The sequence below is a fragment of the Argiope bruennichi genome, chromosome 11, assembly GCF_947563725.1.
Source record: "Argiope bruennichi chromosome 11, qqArgBrue1.1, whole genome shotgun sequence".
Lineage (NCBI taxonomy): Eukaryota > Metazoa > Arthropoda > Arachnida > Araneae > Araneidae > Argiope > Argiope bruennichi.
Genome location: NC_079161.1, coordinates 50722547 through 50744511, shown reverse-complemented (window position 1 = coordinate 50744511; position 21965 = coordinate 50722547). Strand labels below are relative to the sequence as shown.

At 29.9% G+C, this 21965-nt stretch overlaps 1 protein-coding gene across 1 annotated transcript; it reads right to left on the bottom strand.

Annotated features, from left to right (window-relative positions):
• Positions 1-227: 227 nt before the first annotated feature.
• On the bottom strand, positions 228-2291 carry LOC129956556 (uncharacterized). The gene has a single exon (XM_056068484.1). It carries the CDS (start codon positions 2289-2291, stop codon positions 228-230), a length of 2064 nt encoding a protein of 687 aa, XP_055924459.1.
• Between the last annotated feature and the right edge of the window lie 19674 nt (positions 2292-21965).

Here is a 21965-nt window from a genome sequence, read left to right as displayed (position 1 = left end):
AATTCTGATTCAAATTCTACCTGTTGCACCAACTTCACAAGCGTAGTTTCCGCTCGTTGGACTTCGGATATCTTCAATGGTCCAATTTGTTTGTTAAATGGTTGCTTACAATTATCGATGAACCTGTAAATATAACTAAGAACACATAAAATTTTTTGGAAATTATTAGATACAGAAAGAATTTTGTTCAAAAAACTATTGTCCAAAGTCACAGCCAAAGTTTTTCTCTAAGACGATTTTAGTTCTTCCTGACACACACTGTCATCACTAAGTATCACGTCATCATTTTTAGCGACAATGTTTTCTTCATGTAGGAAACTCGGTCCTTTCCACCACTTCTCACAGTTCAACAGTGAGTCGGCGCTGATGCCTCTCGTAAGAAGATCAGATGGATTGTCCTTTCCAGGACAATGGTGCCACGTATCTTTGTTTGTCAAGGATTGTATTTCCTTCACACGGTTGGCGACAAAGACTTTCCATCTGCTGCTGGAACCTTGAATCCAACTCAAGGCTATAGTGGAATCTGTCCAAAAGTGGTTGGTTGCTGGTATTTTCTCACTGAGGACTCTTGATACTTCTTTTGCCAATCTCGCAGCAAGTAACGCACCCATTAATTCCAAACGTGGAAGGGATAATGGCTTTAGAGGAGCCACACGGCATTTTGAAGCTAAAAGATACACACAAATTTTGTTAGGAGTTTTCAGTCTTAAATATGAAACAGCTCCATACGCTTTAATGCTAGAATCGGAAAATGTGTGTATTTCATACTCTGGGGGATTCTCACTATCACACTCAAGGACATATCTAGGAATCTGAAGTTTACCTAAGAAAGACGCTTCTGAACACCACTGTTCAAACTTCTCATTAACATCTGGCAGTAACTCTTCGTCCCAGTCTGTTTTACCTTGCCAGATTTCTTGAAATAAGATTTTAAATCTTATAGTGAAGGGGGATACAAATCCCATTGGATCAAATATTCTGCCTGCGGCCATCAACAAGAATCGTTTAGTATTTTTCCTTTTCAGAAGGAAGTCCAATAGACCTTTTAAATTAAGACTAACATAGTCATTTTGAGGACTCCACGAAAGTCCCAAAACACGATGTGGTTGGTTCACGAAATCGTTAATATTTAAATGGTCGAAATGTTCTGTCTGCCATTGTTTCATTAAATCACAGTCATTTGAAATCCACTTCCGCAAATTCATCCCTGCATCATCCATGGTTTTTGCTGCTGTGTTTGACAAGTCAAATGCTGATGATACGTCGTCTTCACCAGCGACGAGATCGTCTACGTAAAAACAACTATCGAGTGTCCGCACAGTAGCGGGATATTGTTCCTTATATTTCTCAATATGGGTTTTTATAGTTGCGGCCAATAGAAATGGAGACGAGTTCACACCAAAAAGAACTCGATTAAATCTATACACTTGAACATCGTTTTCACTGTTAGCCACAAGAAACCTAACAGCGTCTTTATCTTTTGGAGTCAAAGAAATCTGGAGAAAGGCTTTTTCCATATCAGCTAAAATTGCTATTTTGTTCAAGCGAAAGGATATCAACAAATCAAAAATGTTTGGATTTAAATTAACTCCTTGATGTAAACAATCGTTCAGCGATAATTGTCCTATTTCATGTGCACTAGCATCAAAAACTATACGTAATTTTGTTGTTAGAGATTCATTTTTTATTATCACTTGGTGAGGAAGATAAAACACTGGGTTATTTGTTGAAGCAAACGGATTTGTTACCCTCTCAATTATCCCCTCATCTAGGTAACCCTTTAAAACTTTACAATACTCAGAATACAACACCTTATCATTTTGCATTTTTCTCATAAGACTGCTGAGTCGTCTTTTTGCTAAATCAAAATTATCGCTCAACTCATTACTATCTCTTTTCCACGGGAGTCCCACCTCATACCTACCATTTTTAAAACATATATTTTCCTTAAACAATTCTAAATTCACGTCCTCCTCACTAGTAATACCCTCGTCCTTGACACCTATTGATTCTAACTCCCAAAAGGTCTTTAATGTTGTATTTAAATCACTATCTCGAATTAAACCACAGTGCATTTTATTATTCACCTCCTCATCTACACTTCCGCTAGCGACATATCCGAACACTGTATTTTGCAAAAGTAGTCGAGAATCTCCTGTATAAATTTGACCTGGCCTAAGCAATTCATACAATATTTCCGCGCCTAATAAAACATCAATTTTTCCAGGAATATTAAATTTGTAGTCTGCCAGCTCAATATCGTTAGGTAAATCAATTGAAACATTAATCATTCTTGACGGAATTAAATCAGTTATTTTTTTGACAACTAGCAAATTAAGCTCTTTTTTAAAACTCATATCAAGATTATTTATGGTTGCCATAACACACCCATTAACCGTCATTGATGAATCATTTAAACAAGATACAAGTAAATTAATTTTCTCATTCCTCAACTGCAATCTATCAGCACAATCCTTCGTTATAAAATTTGATTCGCTTCCTCCGTCTAGGAGGCACCTCACTTCATGTCTCGCGCCGTATCTGTCTCGTATTAAGCATCGCACGGTACTCAATAAAACTGTTTTTGTTTTGTTTTGCAAAAAACTCGTAGCCACTACTGATGCATTTCTCTCGCTCTCAATTTGGGGGAAGGCGATATTTGCTGACCCTCCCTGACTCTGACTGACGTAAGCATGTGCATTTGGATTCAACGGCGTCGAATCATTGGATCGTGTTGCAGTTTGTGTCTGGGCGGAAGAGTTATCTCTTTTGGGATAATGAATTAATCTATTGTGCGGTTTCCCACAAAAACAATTTTTAGCTCTACACGGCTTCTTAACGAAACAATTTGAGGAAAAACATTTATAACATAAGCAATTAGTTTTCACGATATCTATTCTTTGCTAAGAGATTTGAACACAGGACACAAGTACAGCGGGTGGGATTCCTTTGTTTTACAACTATTTACAATGCATTTCGCATTTTTAACGGAAGACAGATAAACACTTGAAGTATTTTTTGACCCACGACTATTATTTTGATTACTGACATCATAACGCCGCGGTTCATATTTAGATTTATAATTAGGTATTAAACTTTGTTCTTTAATTTTTCCCTTCGACGATATGAAAATATCGCATTCTCGGCCTAACTCATGTGGTTTAAACCACGTCTCTCCTTTTTTTACGCCAATATGAGTAGTTAATTCTCTATCCAACGTCTCGATTATTTTATCTGACACTATTAATTCACAAATTGATTTTAAGTCTCTTACCTCCCGTAACTGACAATAGTATTCAAAGGTTACACTCAACCTAGATGCGAACTGCACATAACTTTCATTGGGTAACCTTTGCGCCTTTTTAAAGTGATTTAGACATTCTTGGGGTGTTGGTTGAAACTCCTTTAACACTATGGCTTTAAGTTTATCATAATTACTCAAATCTTCTTCTTGAAGATAAACCATTAAATTACACGCTTTCTCTCCAAGGATATTTAAAAGAATTTCGGGTTTTAATTTCTCGGGAACATCTTTGGTTTTAAATGCCTTCTCAATCGACTGAAAAAATAAATTAAATGACTCGGCTCTCTGAGGAATCGGAATAGTTAGAGTTTTAATACTCTTAATCAAACTCTCTACATTACACTCTGTTCCGATTGTTTTATTGTCATTTTGTGATGGCTCACTCTCTCGAGATTGTTCACGCAATTTTGCAATTTCTAATTCCCTTTCTAACTGGGACAGTTTAATTCTCTCAAATTCTAGTCGATTTTCGTTTTCTAATTTTTCCCGCTCAAGTTTATCTTTTCTCTCGTTTATTTCCTCAAGTACACAGTCAACAATAGTTTGATACGATTCTTTATCTGTTTTATAAATCTTACTCTCCTGTATTAACTTTCTTAAATCTAGAACTTTAGCATTATCAGGTATAGGTAATTTTAACTCCTCGGCAATAGCCTTTAACTCCTCTTTTTTAAACTTAGTAATACTCATTTTCACAAAAATTAACTCAATCAAAAATGAAATTAATAAAACACAAATTAATTACGTCTTAAAACACTAGATATAACAATATCAATATCATAAAATTTGAATAACTAACCTCTCACCAAATAACAATAACAACTGAATCTCCGTGAAACCCAAACTTGAACAACACAAGACTATCGCTTTCGTTTTCAATTAATTTTCGATGCACTATTTTCAAAATTTTTTTTCTTCGGTCCCAGCCACCTCCGGGTCGACGGACCATGTTATTTCGCCAATTCTACGCACACATTTAATGTAACTCACAACACAAATCAGATGGCAGAGACTTTAGAAGAACTCCATTTTATTCGCGTGCTTTCCACACTCTCTCTCTCTCTCTACACAGCCACTCTCGCGTTACAGAATTATTTTCGCTTCACCTTGGGGGCGCCACCATACAATCATTTCACAACACAGAACATTCATCACATCCGATTTTATTACTTAATGATTTTTAAGTGTACCAGCTTATTTCTGAAATAATTTTATACTTTACTAGACAGAGAAGGCCCAATGCTTAGGGAACATTTTAAGCTAGATGAAGATTTCCATGAAGTGCCATCATGTATAAAGATAGCACGAGAATTTTTATAATGATTTGAAATAAAATTTATCCTTTTTATGATTTTTTTTTGTATCGTACTTTGATTTTACCGAGATTAAATTAGTAATGTGAGTTCGAAGGTATTCCTTATATTGCGTTTTACAAAATGAATCAAGTATTTTCCGCAATGGTTTGGATGCACTGTAGACTTTATTTCTATAACAAGTATTTTCTCATAACGATTGCAACAAGAAAAATAAAATGTTGGAATTAAGAAGGTCTTAAATTTCTGGTTCATGAGAAAAACGTGATAATTAAGAGTTTTTTTTAAATATTAATAATATATAATAAAAGTAATAAATAATTAAAAATAATGAATAACATTTTTTTCTGATTCTGTTGATAATAACGTTGGTCATCCAAGTGCATATGCAATACCTTCAAAATCATTCATCCTACAAAAACAAACGAATAAAGAGATTTAGCTTTTAAAAAGTTATATTGAAATGTATTTTTTAAATAAAATGGTACTATTTTTCATTCTCTTTGGATTTTGTTCAATAAAAAAGTGGTCTAATCTAATGGTCTAGTGACAAAAAAAAGAGTCAGGAAATTCACATTTCTAATGGTTTTTAGTAAAATACATCGGTAATTGCAATATAGTAAAAGTTTTTGTTAAAATATCGCTCAGAAACTTTTAAAGATAATCTTTGAAATCTTAAGTGACCAAAATATTGTTCTTTTGTTTATTGAAAAGAATGTCTTCAACTGCAAAAGAAACGTAGCTAATTTCTTGGTAATTCAATAAAAAAAACCAAAAAAAAAAAAAAAAAGAAGAAAAATGTCAAATACAATGCATTTTCTGTCATGCAAAAGAGAGCTTCAATGGAAATAATTCTTTGCAGTGCCATCTAGGTTATAAATAAGAAAATAATGATTTCAAAAACAAACTGTGAAAAATTGATATTTTTTACATTGATATCCTTTTCACATAAACTATTTCATGTATTGCAAACAGAAAAAAAAAAGAAATTGGAAACTGTGCCGCATAATGAAAAATGGTACTTTTATCGTGTGTAACATCTTTTTGAAGAACATCTTCAAGTCTCTTAATTGGCATTCCTTAGAAAGCATAATGGTTTGAAATATGTAAAGTATGTATGTAAAATATTAAAAGTGATGGTTTAAAATATGTAAAGTATTAATTTTCATGTTTTACATATTACATAAGTATTTGCATTAAAGCACGAATATAACACTTATCACACTTCGCAAGCATATAAGATGATTTATATATAGCCTGGTAATTATTCAATCACATGATGTTTCTAAATACTTTATGTTGCTTTGAAAAAAAATATTAAGGAATTTTAATCGTTCTGTTAATACTAGAAATTTTCTAGAATATATCTTTCTAATGGCTTTTAGTATAATATATCATCATTTGCAACATAGTAAAAGTTTTCGTTAAACTTCCGCAGAGAACGTTTTACAGATAATCTTGAAAATCCAATGAGAAAAATAGTGTTCTCTTGTTTGTTGAAAAGGGTGCCTTAAAATGCAAAAGCAAGACAGATAATTTCTTGGCAATGCCAAAAAAATAAGCTAAAAAAATTGAAATACAATCCATTTTGTTGTCAGGAAAAAGAGAGTCAATAGCAAGAGTCACCAGCAAAGTGACCTGTAGCGGCAGAAATAATTATTTGAAAAACTTACTAATTGAATACCAAATATCCATTGTTGATTTTTTTTGACATTTTATGCTTCGTAAAAAAAGTATAGATAAAATCTCAAATGAAGCGCAAGTAAGGACAATACATAATAAATTACGTGAATTAATGTATAAAATAATGAGAAATCAAACATAAAATCGCAAATCAAAGTTACATTAGATTATACCCATCAGTCCGATGCATCTTAATATGATAATACTTTAGGATTATGTCTTCATGTAAATATTATTTTCAAAATTTTCTCTCATTTACTGAGAAATTAAAATTTGCATTTAAAAATATTTAATGTTATCGCAAAGAGTGTGGTTATAAAATTAATTCATTATATTCATTTTTTTCATGTATGGTTCACTTTTACCTATATTCCCTTCTCGTATACAATCAATTTTACAAATGTTTTAAAATGCCCCCCTCCCAAAAAAAGAAAAGAAGGGGGAAAAAAAGCACAGTCAGCTTGCTTCATTAAATATCTTGGTTGTCCTCTTAAAATGGAAGCAGAGGCTTGCGCTACTGTTTATACATAAAATTAATTAAAAAGGAAATATTTGAGAAAATTGTATTTTATTCGTTTCATACAAATTATACGCTGATAGATATTACCTGCTACTGATAAATTTAGATAAAGAAATTTATATCGTCAATAGCAAGACATAAAAAAGTACTATATGGGAAGGAAGGAAACACATGTATTAAATGGCACGTCAACTTTAAGAAAATCATACGATATTTCTGTGTCAGAAGGGCAGTAACAGTAAATTATGCGCACATATTAAAAATAAAAAAAGTACACAAGAACTTTAAATACCTGAAAGATTGTAAATAATAACTTAATCTTTAACACCACTCATCCAAATCTTTTTAGAAAAGATTCGGGTACATTAACTTCAATAACTCGCTACAAGACAAATCCTTCATAGTATTTAGAATATATAAGAAAATAGATTTTTAAAATAAAGTGGTACAATTCTTTTTATTCTGTTCTTTTTTCTTCAATAAAAAGATGGTCGAATAAAATCATCAAGAGAATTGATTATATTTCTGATGGCTTTTAGTAAAGTATGACTTTTAGCTTATGTCTGATGACTTGAGTTGTTGAACTTTTGCGCAGAAATGTTTAAAGATAATTCTTGATATAATCAGTGAGAAAAATTTTTTATACTACTGTTTGTTAAAAAGGATATCAAATGTCTTGGCAATTTCTTGGATATGCATTATAATTAAATTTTTAAGAAATTGAAATGCAACGCACTCTGGTGTCATAAAAAACCCCAGCTTGAATGGAAATAGCTCTTCGCATGTCATCTGTGTTTTGAATCAGAAAATGATGAGTTTGAGAATAAAGTAAACTGCGAAAAATTTAACTTTTTGGTTTGATATTTTTTTTACGTAAAGAGTTTTACGTATCATAAACAAAAAAATAGTAAAAAAAGAAGGAAAAGGGGAACTGGAAACCTTAAAAAAAATAAATACTTTTATTTTGTGTAATTGGCATTAGCTCTTTAAACTATTGGGCATTTAAATTAATGGTTTAAAATATTTTTAATTTATTAACTTTCATGATTTACATAATTCATAAATATTTGTATATAAGCGAGATTATACTACTTATCAAGCATTGAAACCATAACGATTATTTTATAGGAAAAACTAGTACTTGTTATAATCTATGTACACAATATGTTTAATCGCACGGAGTAAACAATCGTTTTATGTTATTTGAATTAAAAATTTAAGGAATCTCAAAGTTGCTATGAGTCATTTCGTAGTGGAAATTGTCTTGAAAATACCTTGAAAAAAAATGTGAATTCGTCGAAAAACGTGAACGTTTTAAGACCTTAGGAGTAGAGTTTCAAAGAAAAAGGGACGGAGCCTAAATCAGCCGTAAATCCATACCATGCAATTAAGTAATGAAAGTGCAGTGGTTGTTTGTGAAGGACATCAGGTGAAGCACGCTATATGTGGTAATTTTGATTATTCACAGTTTCATGAAAAAAAAGTGCACTTCATCTGACCATAGATTATGCCAAGGCCATGAGTCATCAGCTTCCATTCTGTCCGAAAATTGAAAGAAAATTCATAGATTGTTTAGAGGTCTTGAGGTTGCAGCATTTTGCACCACGTGGATCTTATAAGAATACCATTTTAAAATGGAACGAGGAGTTTAGCACTAACTACTATGAAATTGCCAATTAACATAAAGCCATCGATCGAACACTTGCAGAAGAAGGAAGGAAGGAGGGAAGGAATAGGAAGGGAGATTCGGCAAAAAACTTGCGTTCAGCTCTTTCCTCTTAGTTTCTTTAATATGGGTCATTTTTGAATTAAGTATTATGTTTTATTCTGTAGTATATTTTTGATTATTGAAAGGAGATCAATAAATTGATTTTATTATGATGCCCATCTCATCTAATATATTATCTCAAGCTAATTTGATACGATAGCAATTTGGAGCTTACACCATTTGAATTACATTTTTAAAGTCCTATTAACTTGGAAGATAAACTACGAAGTGGAAATAACTTAACAGAATATCATAGGAAAAATAATTATAGAATTTTGATGAGGAATATTTTGTAGATTCGAAGAGCAACATAAAGCTCTAAAATAAAGATATGGACTATAATAAAATAAATATGAGATCAATCTACTGTATATTTGCTATTTATAAAAAATTAAAGAGTACAGAGTAATCAATGAAATGCCATATTTATGAAAATTCAACAATTATAAAGGTAAGTAATATTGTCTATGTGATTTTATTATTTGTAATTTTTCTTTTCATTCAATTTATTTTATTTCTATTTTTTCTCTTTGTGTAGTTATTCATATAGTAAATATTAATTAATACTGAACATAGATGGCGCAATAGGCTCTAAACCATATTTATATTTGATATGCGAATAAAGCGCACTTGAGCTTTTCTGTTCTTATTGTAAACACTTCAACCAGAGTGTTGATGTTGAACTGATACAAGGAACCACTGCTTGTTCTTTGTTAGAGGTAATTTCTACATTTAAATGTATATATTATGTTTTACTTTATATATGTGTGATCACCGTCCATGTGTTTTGTTATATATGCGTGCGTGCGAAAATAAATAATAAAGCACCTTTCTTGGATTAAACGCACACACACACACAGCTACAAATATGTTGGAATCGTTTCTGAGGAATATTTCCATTAAAATAAAGGTCTGTATTTCTTGTTCAATATGGTACTGAGTTTAAGGCGACCGCTCATTATAAAATCTCCGCATTTGCCGTAAAAGATAGTCGTGTACAGAAAATTATTTGTTTTTCTATTTCTCTTATTGGCATCACCGAAATTCGGACAGTTGCATTTCTTCCACATTTATCGCATTTTACGTGTAACTGCCTAAAGGTCTCTTCATCACATCCGATTTTATTACTTAATGATTTTTATGTGCACCAGCTTATTTCTGAAATAATTTTATACTTTACTAGACAGAGAAGGCCCAATGCTTAGGGAACATTTTAAGCTAGATGAAGATTTCCATGAAGTGCCGTCATGTATAAAGATAGCACGAGATTTTTTATAATGATTTGAAATATAATTAATCCTTTTTATGATTTTTTTTGTATCGTACTTTGATTTTGCCGAGATTAAATTAGTAATCTGAGTTCGAAGGTATTCCTTATATTGCGTTTTACAAAATGAATCAAGTATTTTCCGTAATGGTTTGGATGCACTTTAGACTTTATTTCTATAACAAGTATTTTCTCATAACGATTGCAACAAGATAAATAAAATGTTGGAATTAAGAAGGTCTTTAATTTCTGGTTCATGAGAAAAACGTGATAATTAAGAGTTTTTTTAAATATTAATAATAAATAATGAAAGTAATAAATAATTAAAAATAATGAATAACATTTTTTTCTGATTCTGTTGATAATAACGTTGGTCATCCAAGTGCATATGCAATACCTTCAGAAAAAGTACAAAACCTTCACATCTTTTGAGATAAATTTCCCCAACTTTCTATTAGCTATTTTGCATGCTTTCTAGAAAATTTTCCGTTTTCTTAAGCTTCAAACTATAGCTTGCAGAGCATCTTAAATTCTTAAAACTAAAATAATACTCCAAGCAATTCAGACTTCCATCGAATTGTTTATTCTTTCAACTTAACAGCATATCTTACAAACATTGCCAGATTCTAGAAGGTTTACAATTGATCATCAGCTATTATACAAAAAACAAACGAAATAATATTAATAAAATATGTTTATCAAAGAAAAAATCGTTTGCTTTTACCATTTAATAATATTTTAATAGAAATAAAAATAGTAGCAATTTATAAAATGTTTCAAATGGAACCGTCTGCTAAATGTCAATTAACAGATTTAGATCATGATATTTACCGAACAAGCTACATCTTCAAAATCAAATCTACTTCGAAAATTTTGCTTTCAAAAATAAATAAAAAAAATGAATATAAATAAAAAGTATAAGAAAAGAATCATATTATTAGAGTTACCTGTGAAGTGCCACTCTGCGTAATATTTTCTAAAAACTATAGTTAAATTAATAGATAATAATTAATAGATAGATAAATTAATTTAAACTATAGTTAATTTTCTAAAAACTATAGTTCAAAAAACTATAGTTAAATTAATGGCATTTTTTAAAATTTCCTGATTCAGAATATAATTTCCGTTCGTTTACCGGACACTGTATTACAAAGATGAAGATGACAAGGAACCGGTTTACCCACAACACACTTTAACTTTGGGGGAATGCAGTGGCTTCTCAGCGTACACTCGTGGATTTGACATCGTCCAGATGCGATAGTTCTGTGTACTAACATCGCCATGGAGTGAAAAATGAGCGCCATCTGTATACAAGACGTTAAAGACTTAGGAGGGATCTTGTTCAATTTTGGAACAAGGCTACCTCGCACAAGATTCCCTCCCTACAGTATCCAATGTTAAAAGTTCATGGCAAGACTAATTTGTATGGTTACTGATTCAGAATTCCTTAACGACTGTTGCGTATCGAGGATGGTAGTAATTCCAAGCACCTGCCAGCTTCTCTTGCACTGCTAGTCCCTGCCACTGTTTCGGAGGCTAATGTTTCCACTTTTGGGCTGCAACGCGCTTAGAACGTTTCTGCATTAGACTTGGTCATCCGGATCTTATACGATCTTCCTGCAATCCAGTTTCCTCAAATCGCTGAACAAGCTTTATGAGGCATGACACTATTCAATATCCGTTTCCATTGTTCATATTTTAGTCTGAAATCGGAATTTACGCAGTGCAACAGATTTTGTTCCCTGGTTCAGTTAAAATAGCTTCACTAACAACGCTCAATCTTTTTCACATAGTATCCTTGTTTACTTTCATAGCATGCAATGGAGCACTGATTCTGGATATAGTATAAGTATTTATAATGGCCTGTCTCATTTGTATATTTCCAACGAAGGCTATCATACCAGTGCCACCTACAGGCTGTTCTATGAATTTTTTTTTATTCTGACCTAAATAAAATCCCGTGACTTATCGATGCTATATAGCAAACCGTTTCATATTTTGGCTAAATTTTAAGGGGTTTTATGAATTTTTTTAAAAATTACTTAAATAGTCTCTTGCATTTATTCACGTTGTAGTTGGTAATAGTAAAATTAAATCAAAAAATTTGTAATATCTCTAAACGAAATTTCGAATTTCATGTTAAGATGCTTCAGAAAAGAGACTTGAATTACCTTAGATTAAATCAAATTTTGAGAAGAATTTTCTTTTAATGGTATTGTTTGAAATATTCTAAAATCAATAAGAGAAAAAGTTATGTAAAGAGCAAACAATTTTTTTTTCTAATCCTTCAAATCTTCTCTTTATATATACCTTGAATAATTTTCTTTCTCCCAAAATGACTCACGAGACCTGAAACTATTATAAATGAATTATATTTAAAAAAAAATTGAAAAAAGATTTTTTACGCTACTTGAATTAAATAGTTTTTTTTTTTGAAAATTTTGAATTTTGAAAAAATATTTTATACACTGCTTGATTTAATAATTTTTTTCTTTTCTGTAACAAAATGGTGACTCATTTCAATTTTTAACGAATATATCCCATGCTAATCATGTGATGCAAAAAGGATTTTGTGAACGAAACATAGAAATTAAAAATATTCTTTAACTCTTTCTTGAGATTCTTTTTTATCATATGAAATTTGTGGGAAGTATTCTCATATAGAATCTTTTTCGGAAGCTATACGATGATCAATTTTCAAAACAAGTTATAAAATATCGAAAAAGCCTTAAAATGACAAAAAAAAGCGCAGTTATATATCTTAAATGTTTTTTTTCGTACACTTATAAGGGCAAAAGAGACTCGCATTACCAATTATGCATAAATTAATGAAGAGAGAAATAGTTGAGAAATTTTAATTCTCTTCGTATCAACAAACATCACACAGATATTACATGTTACTTATAAATCTAAAAAGCATTCTTATACCTTAATAAAAGGATATAAAATAACGTAATAGAAGAAAACTAATGTAAAATGTAAAGGACCAATTTTAAGAACAGTATGAAATACTTCAATTTAAAAACACACGCAATAATAAACTGTGCATCCATTTTAAAATCATTAACCTTAGATTATAAACAAAATCTCAAAATTAATTTACATAGAAAATAGGGCACTCCTAGTATTTTTGGACTTCTCAGAAACTCCTCAAGAGTTTTGTACATAAACATACAGAGTAATGGCAAATAAGAAATACAACAAATCGTTTAAAAATCTATAATAAAAAATATTTGCAGAGCAAAGTGGTACAAGTTTTTTTTGTCTGTTGTTTAATAAAAAGACGTTTTAATCCGATCAAATACAAAAGAGAAGCACGGAATAAATAATATTTCTGTAGCTTGTATATATTATCAAGTGGAACGTAGTAAAAGTTTTCGTTAAATTTTCGCAGGCACTTTTAAAGATAAATAACTTTCTTGAAAATAACTTGTAAAAATTAAAATTACGGAAAATAAACTACATAAAAATAAAATTGGTGAAATTGAACAGCTATATTTCACATACAGCCTGCGTAAAAACTTTAAGGCCAGTAAACATTTTTGAGAAAATGGAAACATATAAACTGAGGAATTAAAATACCATTTGACTGATAATTATTGAGCTTAAATAAAAGTAAAAAAAGTAGAAAAATTAATTTGCAAATATTTTATTATTAGAAAATATTACAGAACACACAGATTACAGACACAGGCCTGAGTAAAAACTTTAAGGCCAACATAGAAAATAACATATAAGAAAAAAAAATTACAAATTCTTAGAAGGTTGTGTAGGAGCCATTTCTTCGAATTACTTGAAATATTCTTGTTTTCATGGATGAAACGAGTTTTTGACAAAGGGTGGGGTCGGCTTTATACCATTCATCTTAGATAGTAGATTTCAGCTCTGTTGTTGATGTAAAATGTCTCCCATCTGCATAAACTCTTCTTGCAAATTCCCCCAAAGATTCACGATTGGGTTGCGGTCGGGTGATCTAGCTGCCCATTTCACAGTTTCAACATTGTTGACTTGGAACCAATTTTTTTGTGCTGTTACTCGAATGGATCGATGCATTGTCTTGCTGATATTTCCAATTTTCTCCAGCAAGACATTCAGCATTTGGTAAAAGATGATTTTTTAGGACATTTTGGTATCCTTGTGAATTCATTCTACCTGAAACGAATGCAATTGAACCCACACCATTGTAAGCAAAGCAGCCCCAGGTCATGACAGACCCTCCACCTAATTGGCGCTTGGAGAATATTTCTTTTTCATTTCTTATATCATGCCAGTAGAAATTCCAGCCATCTGGACCATCCAAATTCCATTTTTTTTCGTAAGAAAAAATAATTTCTATCCATTGGTTGTCCCAGGTCATGACTTTCTGGCCAAAGTTCAAACGCTCTATTTTGTGTCTCAGCAGTAACTGAGGCTTTGTCAATTTTGCTGTATAAGTGAACCTTCCAGACCTTCTAATTATGTTATAAATCGTTTTTTGACAAACTTTTAAACCTGTCGCCGGAAGCAGTTTCCTGGTTGAGTACTTTCCAGTAGATGCAAGTTGGCAAACCCTTCTTTCATCACGCGAGGACAAAGCTTTAGGTCTTCCCCCAGTATTCTTTTTATCATAATTGTCTTTCAATTTTAAAAAATTGTTGACTGCACTCTTTGACCTTCCTATCTTTATCGCAATAGCACGGCTACTCATTACTGTTGAAGACAAAGCTTCGATCTGTCCTCTTTCACGTTGAGTTAACTTCTTACTTTTCGCCATCTTCACAAAGATCACTAATACTTCGAAGCAACGTATGAGAAATATGAAAATTGCAGCGTTGTTACAAGCTAGTATTTGCAATGGTAATTACACGATTATAATATATTTATTTTTAAAAAATGACTGGTGGCCTTAAAGTTTTTACTCAGGCAGAAATACTAAGTTTTTAAATAACCACATGTTTCTCATAATTATGTATTTACAAATTATGTTTATGGCATTTATTTTCTATCAATGAACTTTAATAATTAATATTATTTGAATCCCTTTTATTTCATTTTACATTTTCTCAAAATTTTTTACTGGCCTTAAAGTTTTTACACAGGCTGTATAAGTGACAAAAGAAACAACAGCCTACAAACAGACATTGCATGCTACTAATAAATTTAAAAAACAGTCTTATAAGAAGTAACGGAGAGCCGTTTTAGACACTTTCGGACACATCTAATCCTATTGCACTACTGAACAAGACAACAAAAGTAATTGAGTAACAGACGGATTATTGGAGGGTCAAATAACAAGAATCCACCTATTTTTGCACTACGCAGAAATTCAATAAGAGTTTCTGGAAACAATAAAATAAGACATTGATCCAATAGCTAAAATTGTGCGAGTTTAAAATATATAAACGAAATTATTTCTAAAATAAAGTGGTACGATTTCTCATTCTTTTGTCTTTGTTTAGTAAAAGGAAAGTCTAATCAGATGATGAAATAAAAACGAGATTACAGGAATTAATAATATTTCTAATGGCTTTTAGTATAATATATCATAATTTACAACATAGTAAAAGTTTTCCTTAAACTTTCGCAGAGAACATTTCACAAATAATCCTAAAAAACCGGTGAGAAAATATTGTTCTACTGTTTGGTGAAAAAGATGTCTAAAACTGCAAAAGAAACACAATCAATTTCTTGGTAATTAATAAAAATAAACTATAAGAAATTGAAATACAATCCATTTTGTTGTCAGGAAAAGATTTAAATTGAACTAGCTATTCGCAGTGTTATCTACGTTTTATATTAGAAAATAGTGATTTCGAAAATAATATAAATTTCTGAAAATTGATCTTTTTTTCATTGATATCATTTTCACGTAAACTATTTTACGTATTGCAAACAGAAAAAAAAAAGAAAAGGAAATAGGAATTAGTACAACGTAATGAAAAGACACACTTTTATCGAGTGTGACGTCTTTTTGAAGAACATCTTGAAATGTCTTAATTGGCATTCCTTAGAAAGCCTAGGTATTCAAACAAATGGTTTAATATATGTAAAGTATTAATTCTCGCGTTCTACATATTACATTAGTATTTGTATTCAAGCACGAATATAATACTTATCACACTTATCAAGCATATGAGATAATTTATATAATGTCTGGTGATTATTCAATCACATGATGTTTCTAAATGCATTATGTTGCTTTGAAATGAAATATTAAGGAATTTGAAAGTTCTAATAGCTTAGTTAATACTAGAAACTTTTTAGAATATAACTTCTAAAAATTAATATTACTGTTAAATAATAATTTTGTATATTAATTTTATATATAAATATAAAATTGGTGTCATTAAAGAGCTATATTTCACTTATAAATGAGGAAAAAGGAAATGTTTCAAGAAAGCCAAAAATAATAAATTCGACTAATTTCTATTTTAAAATTTAATTAAGTTTATCTTAAATTATTCATACCGAAATTGTACAATTTGCTTTATGATATTGCTGTATAATATTATTTTATATTAGGCGGTATTATGCGGTATTGCGCAGTTACAAATAATAGCATAGAGACCTCCAGTAGCAGAAGAAAAAATTATTTGATAATTATAGGTCAAGACCAATCCATTACTGATTTTTTTCTGTCTTTCTAAGTTTCGTAGGAAACATTTTGATAAAACCTCAGATGAACATAAGTATTGACTACACCTAATAAATTACATGAATTCCTGCAAAAACTAATGAGAAACCAAATATAAAAAACACAAGTAAAATTTACAATAGTTTCTAAGCATCTTAACATGATAATTCTTCGTGCTCGAATCTTCAAGTCAATATTTAATTTTTTTTCCTTATTTATAAGAAATATGAAATTTTCATATGAAATAAACATTTAATTGTTGCAATGTTTACTGCAATTGTTTAATGGTCTTATGGTTACAAATACGCAACTGAAACTGACTAACTAATTGTAATAAATAAAAGTGATAGAAGAAAACCTAATACATGAAATAAGATTTCTAAGAAAAATATGAATATTTAGATTTTACAACACAGGCAAAAATAATATATATACACAATTTTAAAATGTTAGCGATGATCAAAATTTAATAGCACAATAAACTTCTGATGAAAAGAAAATTTTCACGTTTTGTCTACAAAACGGACAATCACCAGAGTCTTCCATTTTCAATATTCGTCGAAAATTTCTCTTAAGCTTTTGATTGTTATTAACTCCAGAGCCATATTCTTAACGAGGGAAAAATTTTTAAAATTGTATAAAAGAATTTTTTCTAAAGTGGTATATCTTTTTCATCCTTTTTACTTGAAAGATGATCACGGCAAACAGTCAAGATAATAAAGGGAATTATTAATATTTTTGATGTCTTTTAGTAAATTATATGAAAATTTGGAACATTGTAAGAAATTCCGCTCAACTTTCGCACAGATATCTTTAAAGATATACCTTGAGATCTTAACAGTGTTAAAAAATTTGGCACGACAGTCTGCAAATGTTTTAAACCGTAAAAGAAGCCTAATCTATTTCATGTCACATTAGAAAATAATGACTTCGAAAATAAAGTAAATTGAGAAAAATTATTTTGATATGCTTTTCATATAAACATTTTTATGCATTGCAAACAGGGGGAAAAAACTCTAAAATGATGAATTTAATGAAAAGAAATAATTTTACTGTATGTGACATTTTGTTCAAGAACAGGTTTGAGTATTTTAATTTAATTGGCATTCATTTGAAGCTGATGTATTTAAAGTAATGGTTTAAAATATGTAAAGTAGTAATTTTCATGTTTACATATCATATAAGTAATCTATATCTATACTTATAATAAAATTGGACGTGTGTCTGTGTTTTGCTGTTTCTCTGCAGGCCAGAACACCCTGTTTGAATTAAAGCCACGAAATTTGGCACATATATACCTTGGAGCACGGAAATATGCATTTTGGGGTGATTTGTATTTTAAAACTTTTAATAATTTCATTTAACTAAAAATTAAAACACATTTCGGTGGTTTTCCACTATAACTTCTGAAAATATTACTGCACAAAATTGATTTTTCCATCACATTGAAGCTAAAAAATAATCTTTTCAATGACACTTATCATTTAGCTAGAATATTAAATTTCTATTTTTAATGAACGATAACTATAATTTAATCATAATTTTGAACTTTTTACTTCGTAGAAAATAAAAATAAAACTTAAGCTGCATCAGCATGTTACGCGTGCATGAGAAAAAATTAGCTTTTATCTATAAGTTACCATGATATTATCATAGCTCAAATTAAATAAATACAGAGCAAGCAAGAATTAAGTTACTTACTTCAGAGGGCTATAAAATGCATTCTATTTGTGAAAATAAGATAAAATTTGAACTGCAGATTATTCAGATGGTGCGCTTTACAATTATTAAATAAAAAGTACAAAAATTCACCAGTAGATGGCGCTGTAACACAAATGGCATTTATTTGCATATATTGAAAATGTGAAACATAATGTGCGTATCAGCGCATGTCTATTAAGATTTTTCTTTGGAAGAAAGGAAAGTGGATTCTGCACGAACATTAGTTTCTTCGCTGTTCGTCATGCCTACGTTGCAAGAAAAAGCATTACTGAGGAAATTTTTCTACCAGAACCAACAAAACTCCGTTGCAGTTTTAAAGGAATTTCATTGTATGAAACAGATACGAAGAAGTCGTGTAAAAACAATCTTTACACAATATTTTTATTTAAAAAAATTCTATTTTTACTGATATTTTCAATTACGTTTTATTCCTGTGAATAAAGTTTGAATTTAAAGAGTCAGTTTTTATATTTATTGCCTTTATATTCTAATGGATTAATGCTGAGTAAATTTGCTTTTCTTCGGGTTGTAACTACTTATTAGTAAAATTAAATAAAAAAAAATTGAAACATCTATAAATAAGATTCTTTAGAAAAGAAGTCTGAATCATCTTGATTAAAATTAATTTTGAGAACGCTGGAAGAAAAATTAAAAAATAAAAATATTGTATGAAATATTGCTAAATCAACTTTGCGAAAAAATGATATAACGAGAAAATAATTAGGTTTCTAATCCTTCAAATCCTCTCTGAATATGCACCTCGAATTGTTTCCTTTCTCCCAAATTGACTAATGAGTCCTGAAACTACTATATGTGAATTCTATTTTTTTTAAAATGATTTTTTACGATGTTTCATTTAATTAATGCTTTTCTCTAACAAAAACGGTATTGTTTTATATTTTTATACAAACATATCCAATGCCAGTCATCTGATGCAAAATCGTTTTCGAGAGCAACACAAGGAAATTTAAAGTTTTCTCTAACTCCTTATTTAGATTCTGCTTTAGCGCATGAAACTTTATGAGAATTATTCTCAGATCACTGTATAGAATCGTTTTAAGCAGGTACTCAATGATCAGGTTTCAAAACATGTTTAAAAAAAGCTAGTAAATGTCTTGAAACTCAAAAGCAGATAGGTCTCTTAAATGTTTCATTAGTACACTTATACTGACATCAGAGACTTTCACTGCAAAATATGTATAAAACTAATTAAGAGGGAAATTATTGAGCAATTTTAATTCTCTTTGTTTCAACAAACTATATGCAAGTATTACACGTTATTGAAAAATTTTAAAAGATGATTTATACCATAAATAGAAAGACTTCAAAAAGTAATAGAGGAATAGAGGAAATGAAAGTATGGATGGGATGCCATTTTTAAGAAAAGAATGAAATCTGTCGATTTAAAAAACATCAGCAGAAAAAATAGTGTACGGAATTTTAAAATATTAAACATGGGCCAACAAATACTTTTCATCAGCATTTTGCTTAGAAAATAGGCCTACACAACTTCTTCAAAATGTAGAACCACCAATTTTTTTTTTCGTTGTTGTTCTTCATTTCTCCGAAACCATCGAAGAGATTTCGGTCAAAGTAATTATCTAAGAATCAATCAGTGTTAATAACGAGGAGTATATTTAAAAATCTATAAAAAATAGTCTTTTTAAAATAAAGTGGTAAAATTTTTCATACCTTTGGATTTAGTTCAATAAAAAGATAGTCTAATCAAATGGGAAAGAAAATCAGTACATTACTAATATTTCTGATAGAATTTCACAAAAATATATAATCATTTGTAACACAGTAAAAGATTTCGTTGAACTTTCGCACAGAAAATTGTAAGGATAATATTAGTAATCTTAATAGTGAGAAAAATACTTGTACTAATGTTTATTGTAAAGGATGTCTAAAACTGCAAAAGAAGTACAGTCAATTTTTGGTCAAACATTTAAAATTCAACAAATTATATACATATATTAAATGTTTTTAATAAATCTTAAAAACAGACGTATGCCATGAATAGAAAGACATAAAAAAAGCAATAGAATGAGATAAGTGTATTATAGTGATCCCTTTTAATGAAAAGTTTGAAATACTTTAATTAAAAAGAATCAGCAGGAAGAAAATGCACACAGCTTTTTTAAATAATAATTTTGGGCCTACAAACACAATTACATGGTTATTTGACTAACGGATCTCTCCCACAGTGTCTCCCTAGGTGGGGAAACAAATATAGTGGAGATTGCGTGCGTGGCATGCGGTGTTTGTTATTTGAAAATCAAAACATACGGTTGGTGTAAACAGATGTGATTTTGATAACATTTCTTTTTGTACTTAGAATTAGCTAGAGATACAAATTTTTACTTCAGTGGTTTGAAAATTAATGCTGTTATAAAATTCTTTGGTTTCATATGTTTTTTGTCTTTCTACTTTTGAATTGTGGTAATTGTGTTTAAATTTTTTTTTAACTCTGCTCAGATTATGCATACTTTAGAACATGAACTGGAGAAAAACACTTCATCATTTCTTCCTTTGATATAAACTGTGGATGCAGATAACAATATGGATCATTCAACAGTAAGAAGTAACAACCAAGTTGAAGATCCATCAAAATCATCTGCATTGTTTTCAATGAGTGAAGCATAAGGTTTTCAACCAGAAAAAATTTGTATCCTCACCAAAAAAAATTTTATTCAGAAAAAGAATTTTCCGTTATTCTGAACAAAATTTGTCCTGTTTGTGATGTTAAAATGAGAGCAATTGTAGATTTACATAAACATCAGAGAGTATCTAATTAATAGATAAGTAATTACAAGAATAATTAATAGCTACAGTGTACTGTAATTTTATAAACAACTAACACGGTAATTAATTAAAAACTAATGAAAATCCTTGAACTGGAAATCTTTTTTTTTACATATTTCATTTGAATTAGATTGTAATACATGTACAGAATTTTCTTCAATTAGATCCGTACACAAAGAGTTAAAATTCATGCATATGAAAATTAAGATTAATTAAGAGAAAAAAAGAAATTTTCGCTTCCTTTTATATGCGAAAGAATACAGAATAATTATATATACATATATATTTGTGCAGTGGAGAGATTTCACTGAAATAGTTACAAAAAACACTTAAAATGGGACCTAAAAACAATATAATTATATTTAATTAAAAATTGAGACACATTGCGGCGTTTTTCCGCTATAATTTCCGAAAATATTACGGCACAAAATTGATTTTTATATCACATTCAAAATAAAAAAATAATCTTTTCAATGACTCTAATCATTTAGCCAGCATATTAAATTCTTATTTTTAATGAACTATAAAAATAATGTAATAACTGTTTTCAACAATTTACTTTAAATAAAATAAAAATAATAAAATTGAATCTGCACGAGCCCATTACGCATGCAGGAGAAAAAATTAGATTTTAGAAAAGTGTAATTTTCGGCACGTGTCTTTATGAAATGAAATAAAAAAAAAGAAAAATTATATTTCCAAACAAATAAATGCAAGAAAAAGTTTTCTAGGATCTTTTGCAAAATCTACATAATTAATTAAAAAAAATCAGTTTTATTCAAGGAAAGAATGGTTTAAGTTTTATTCTTCCAATTCAAGGTCCAACGGCTAATTGTAAACTTTTAATAATAGAAATACGTAAGTTAAAATGATCTAAATGAAGTAGATAATTATATATGTAACTCGAGTCTGTAAATGCTCTAGTAAGTGACGAATGTTTGGCTTTTATCCAGATCCTTCGCTCCGTGAA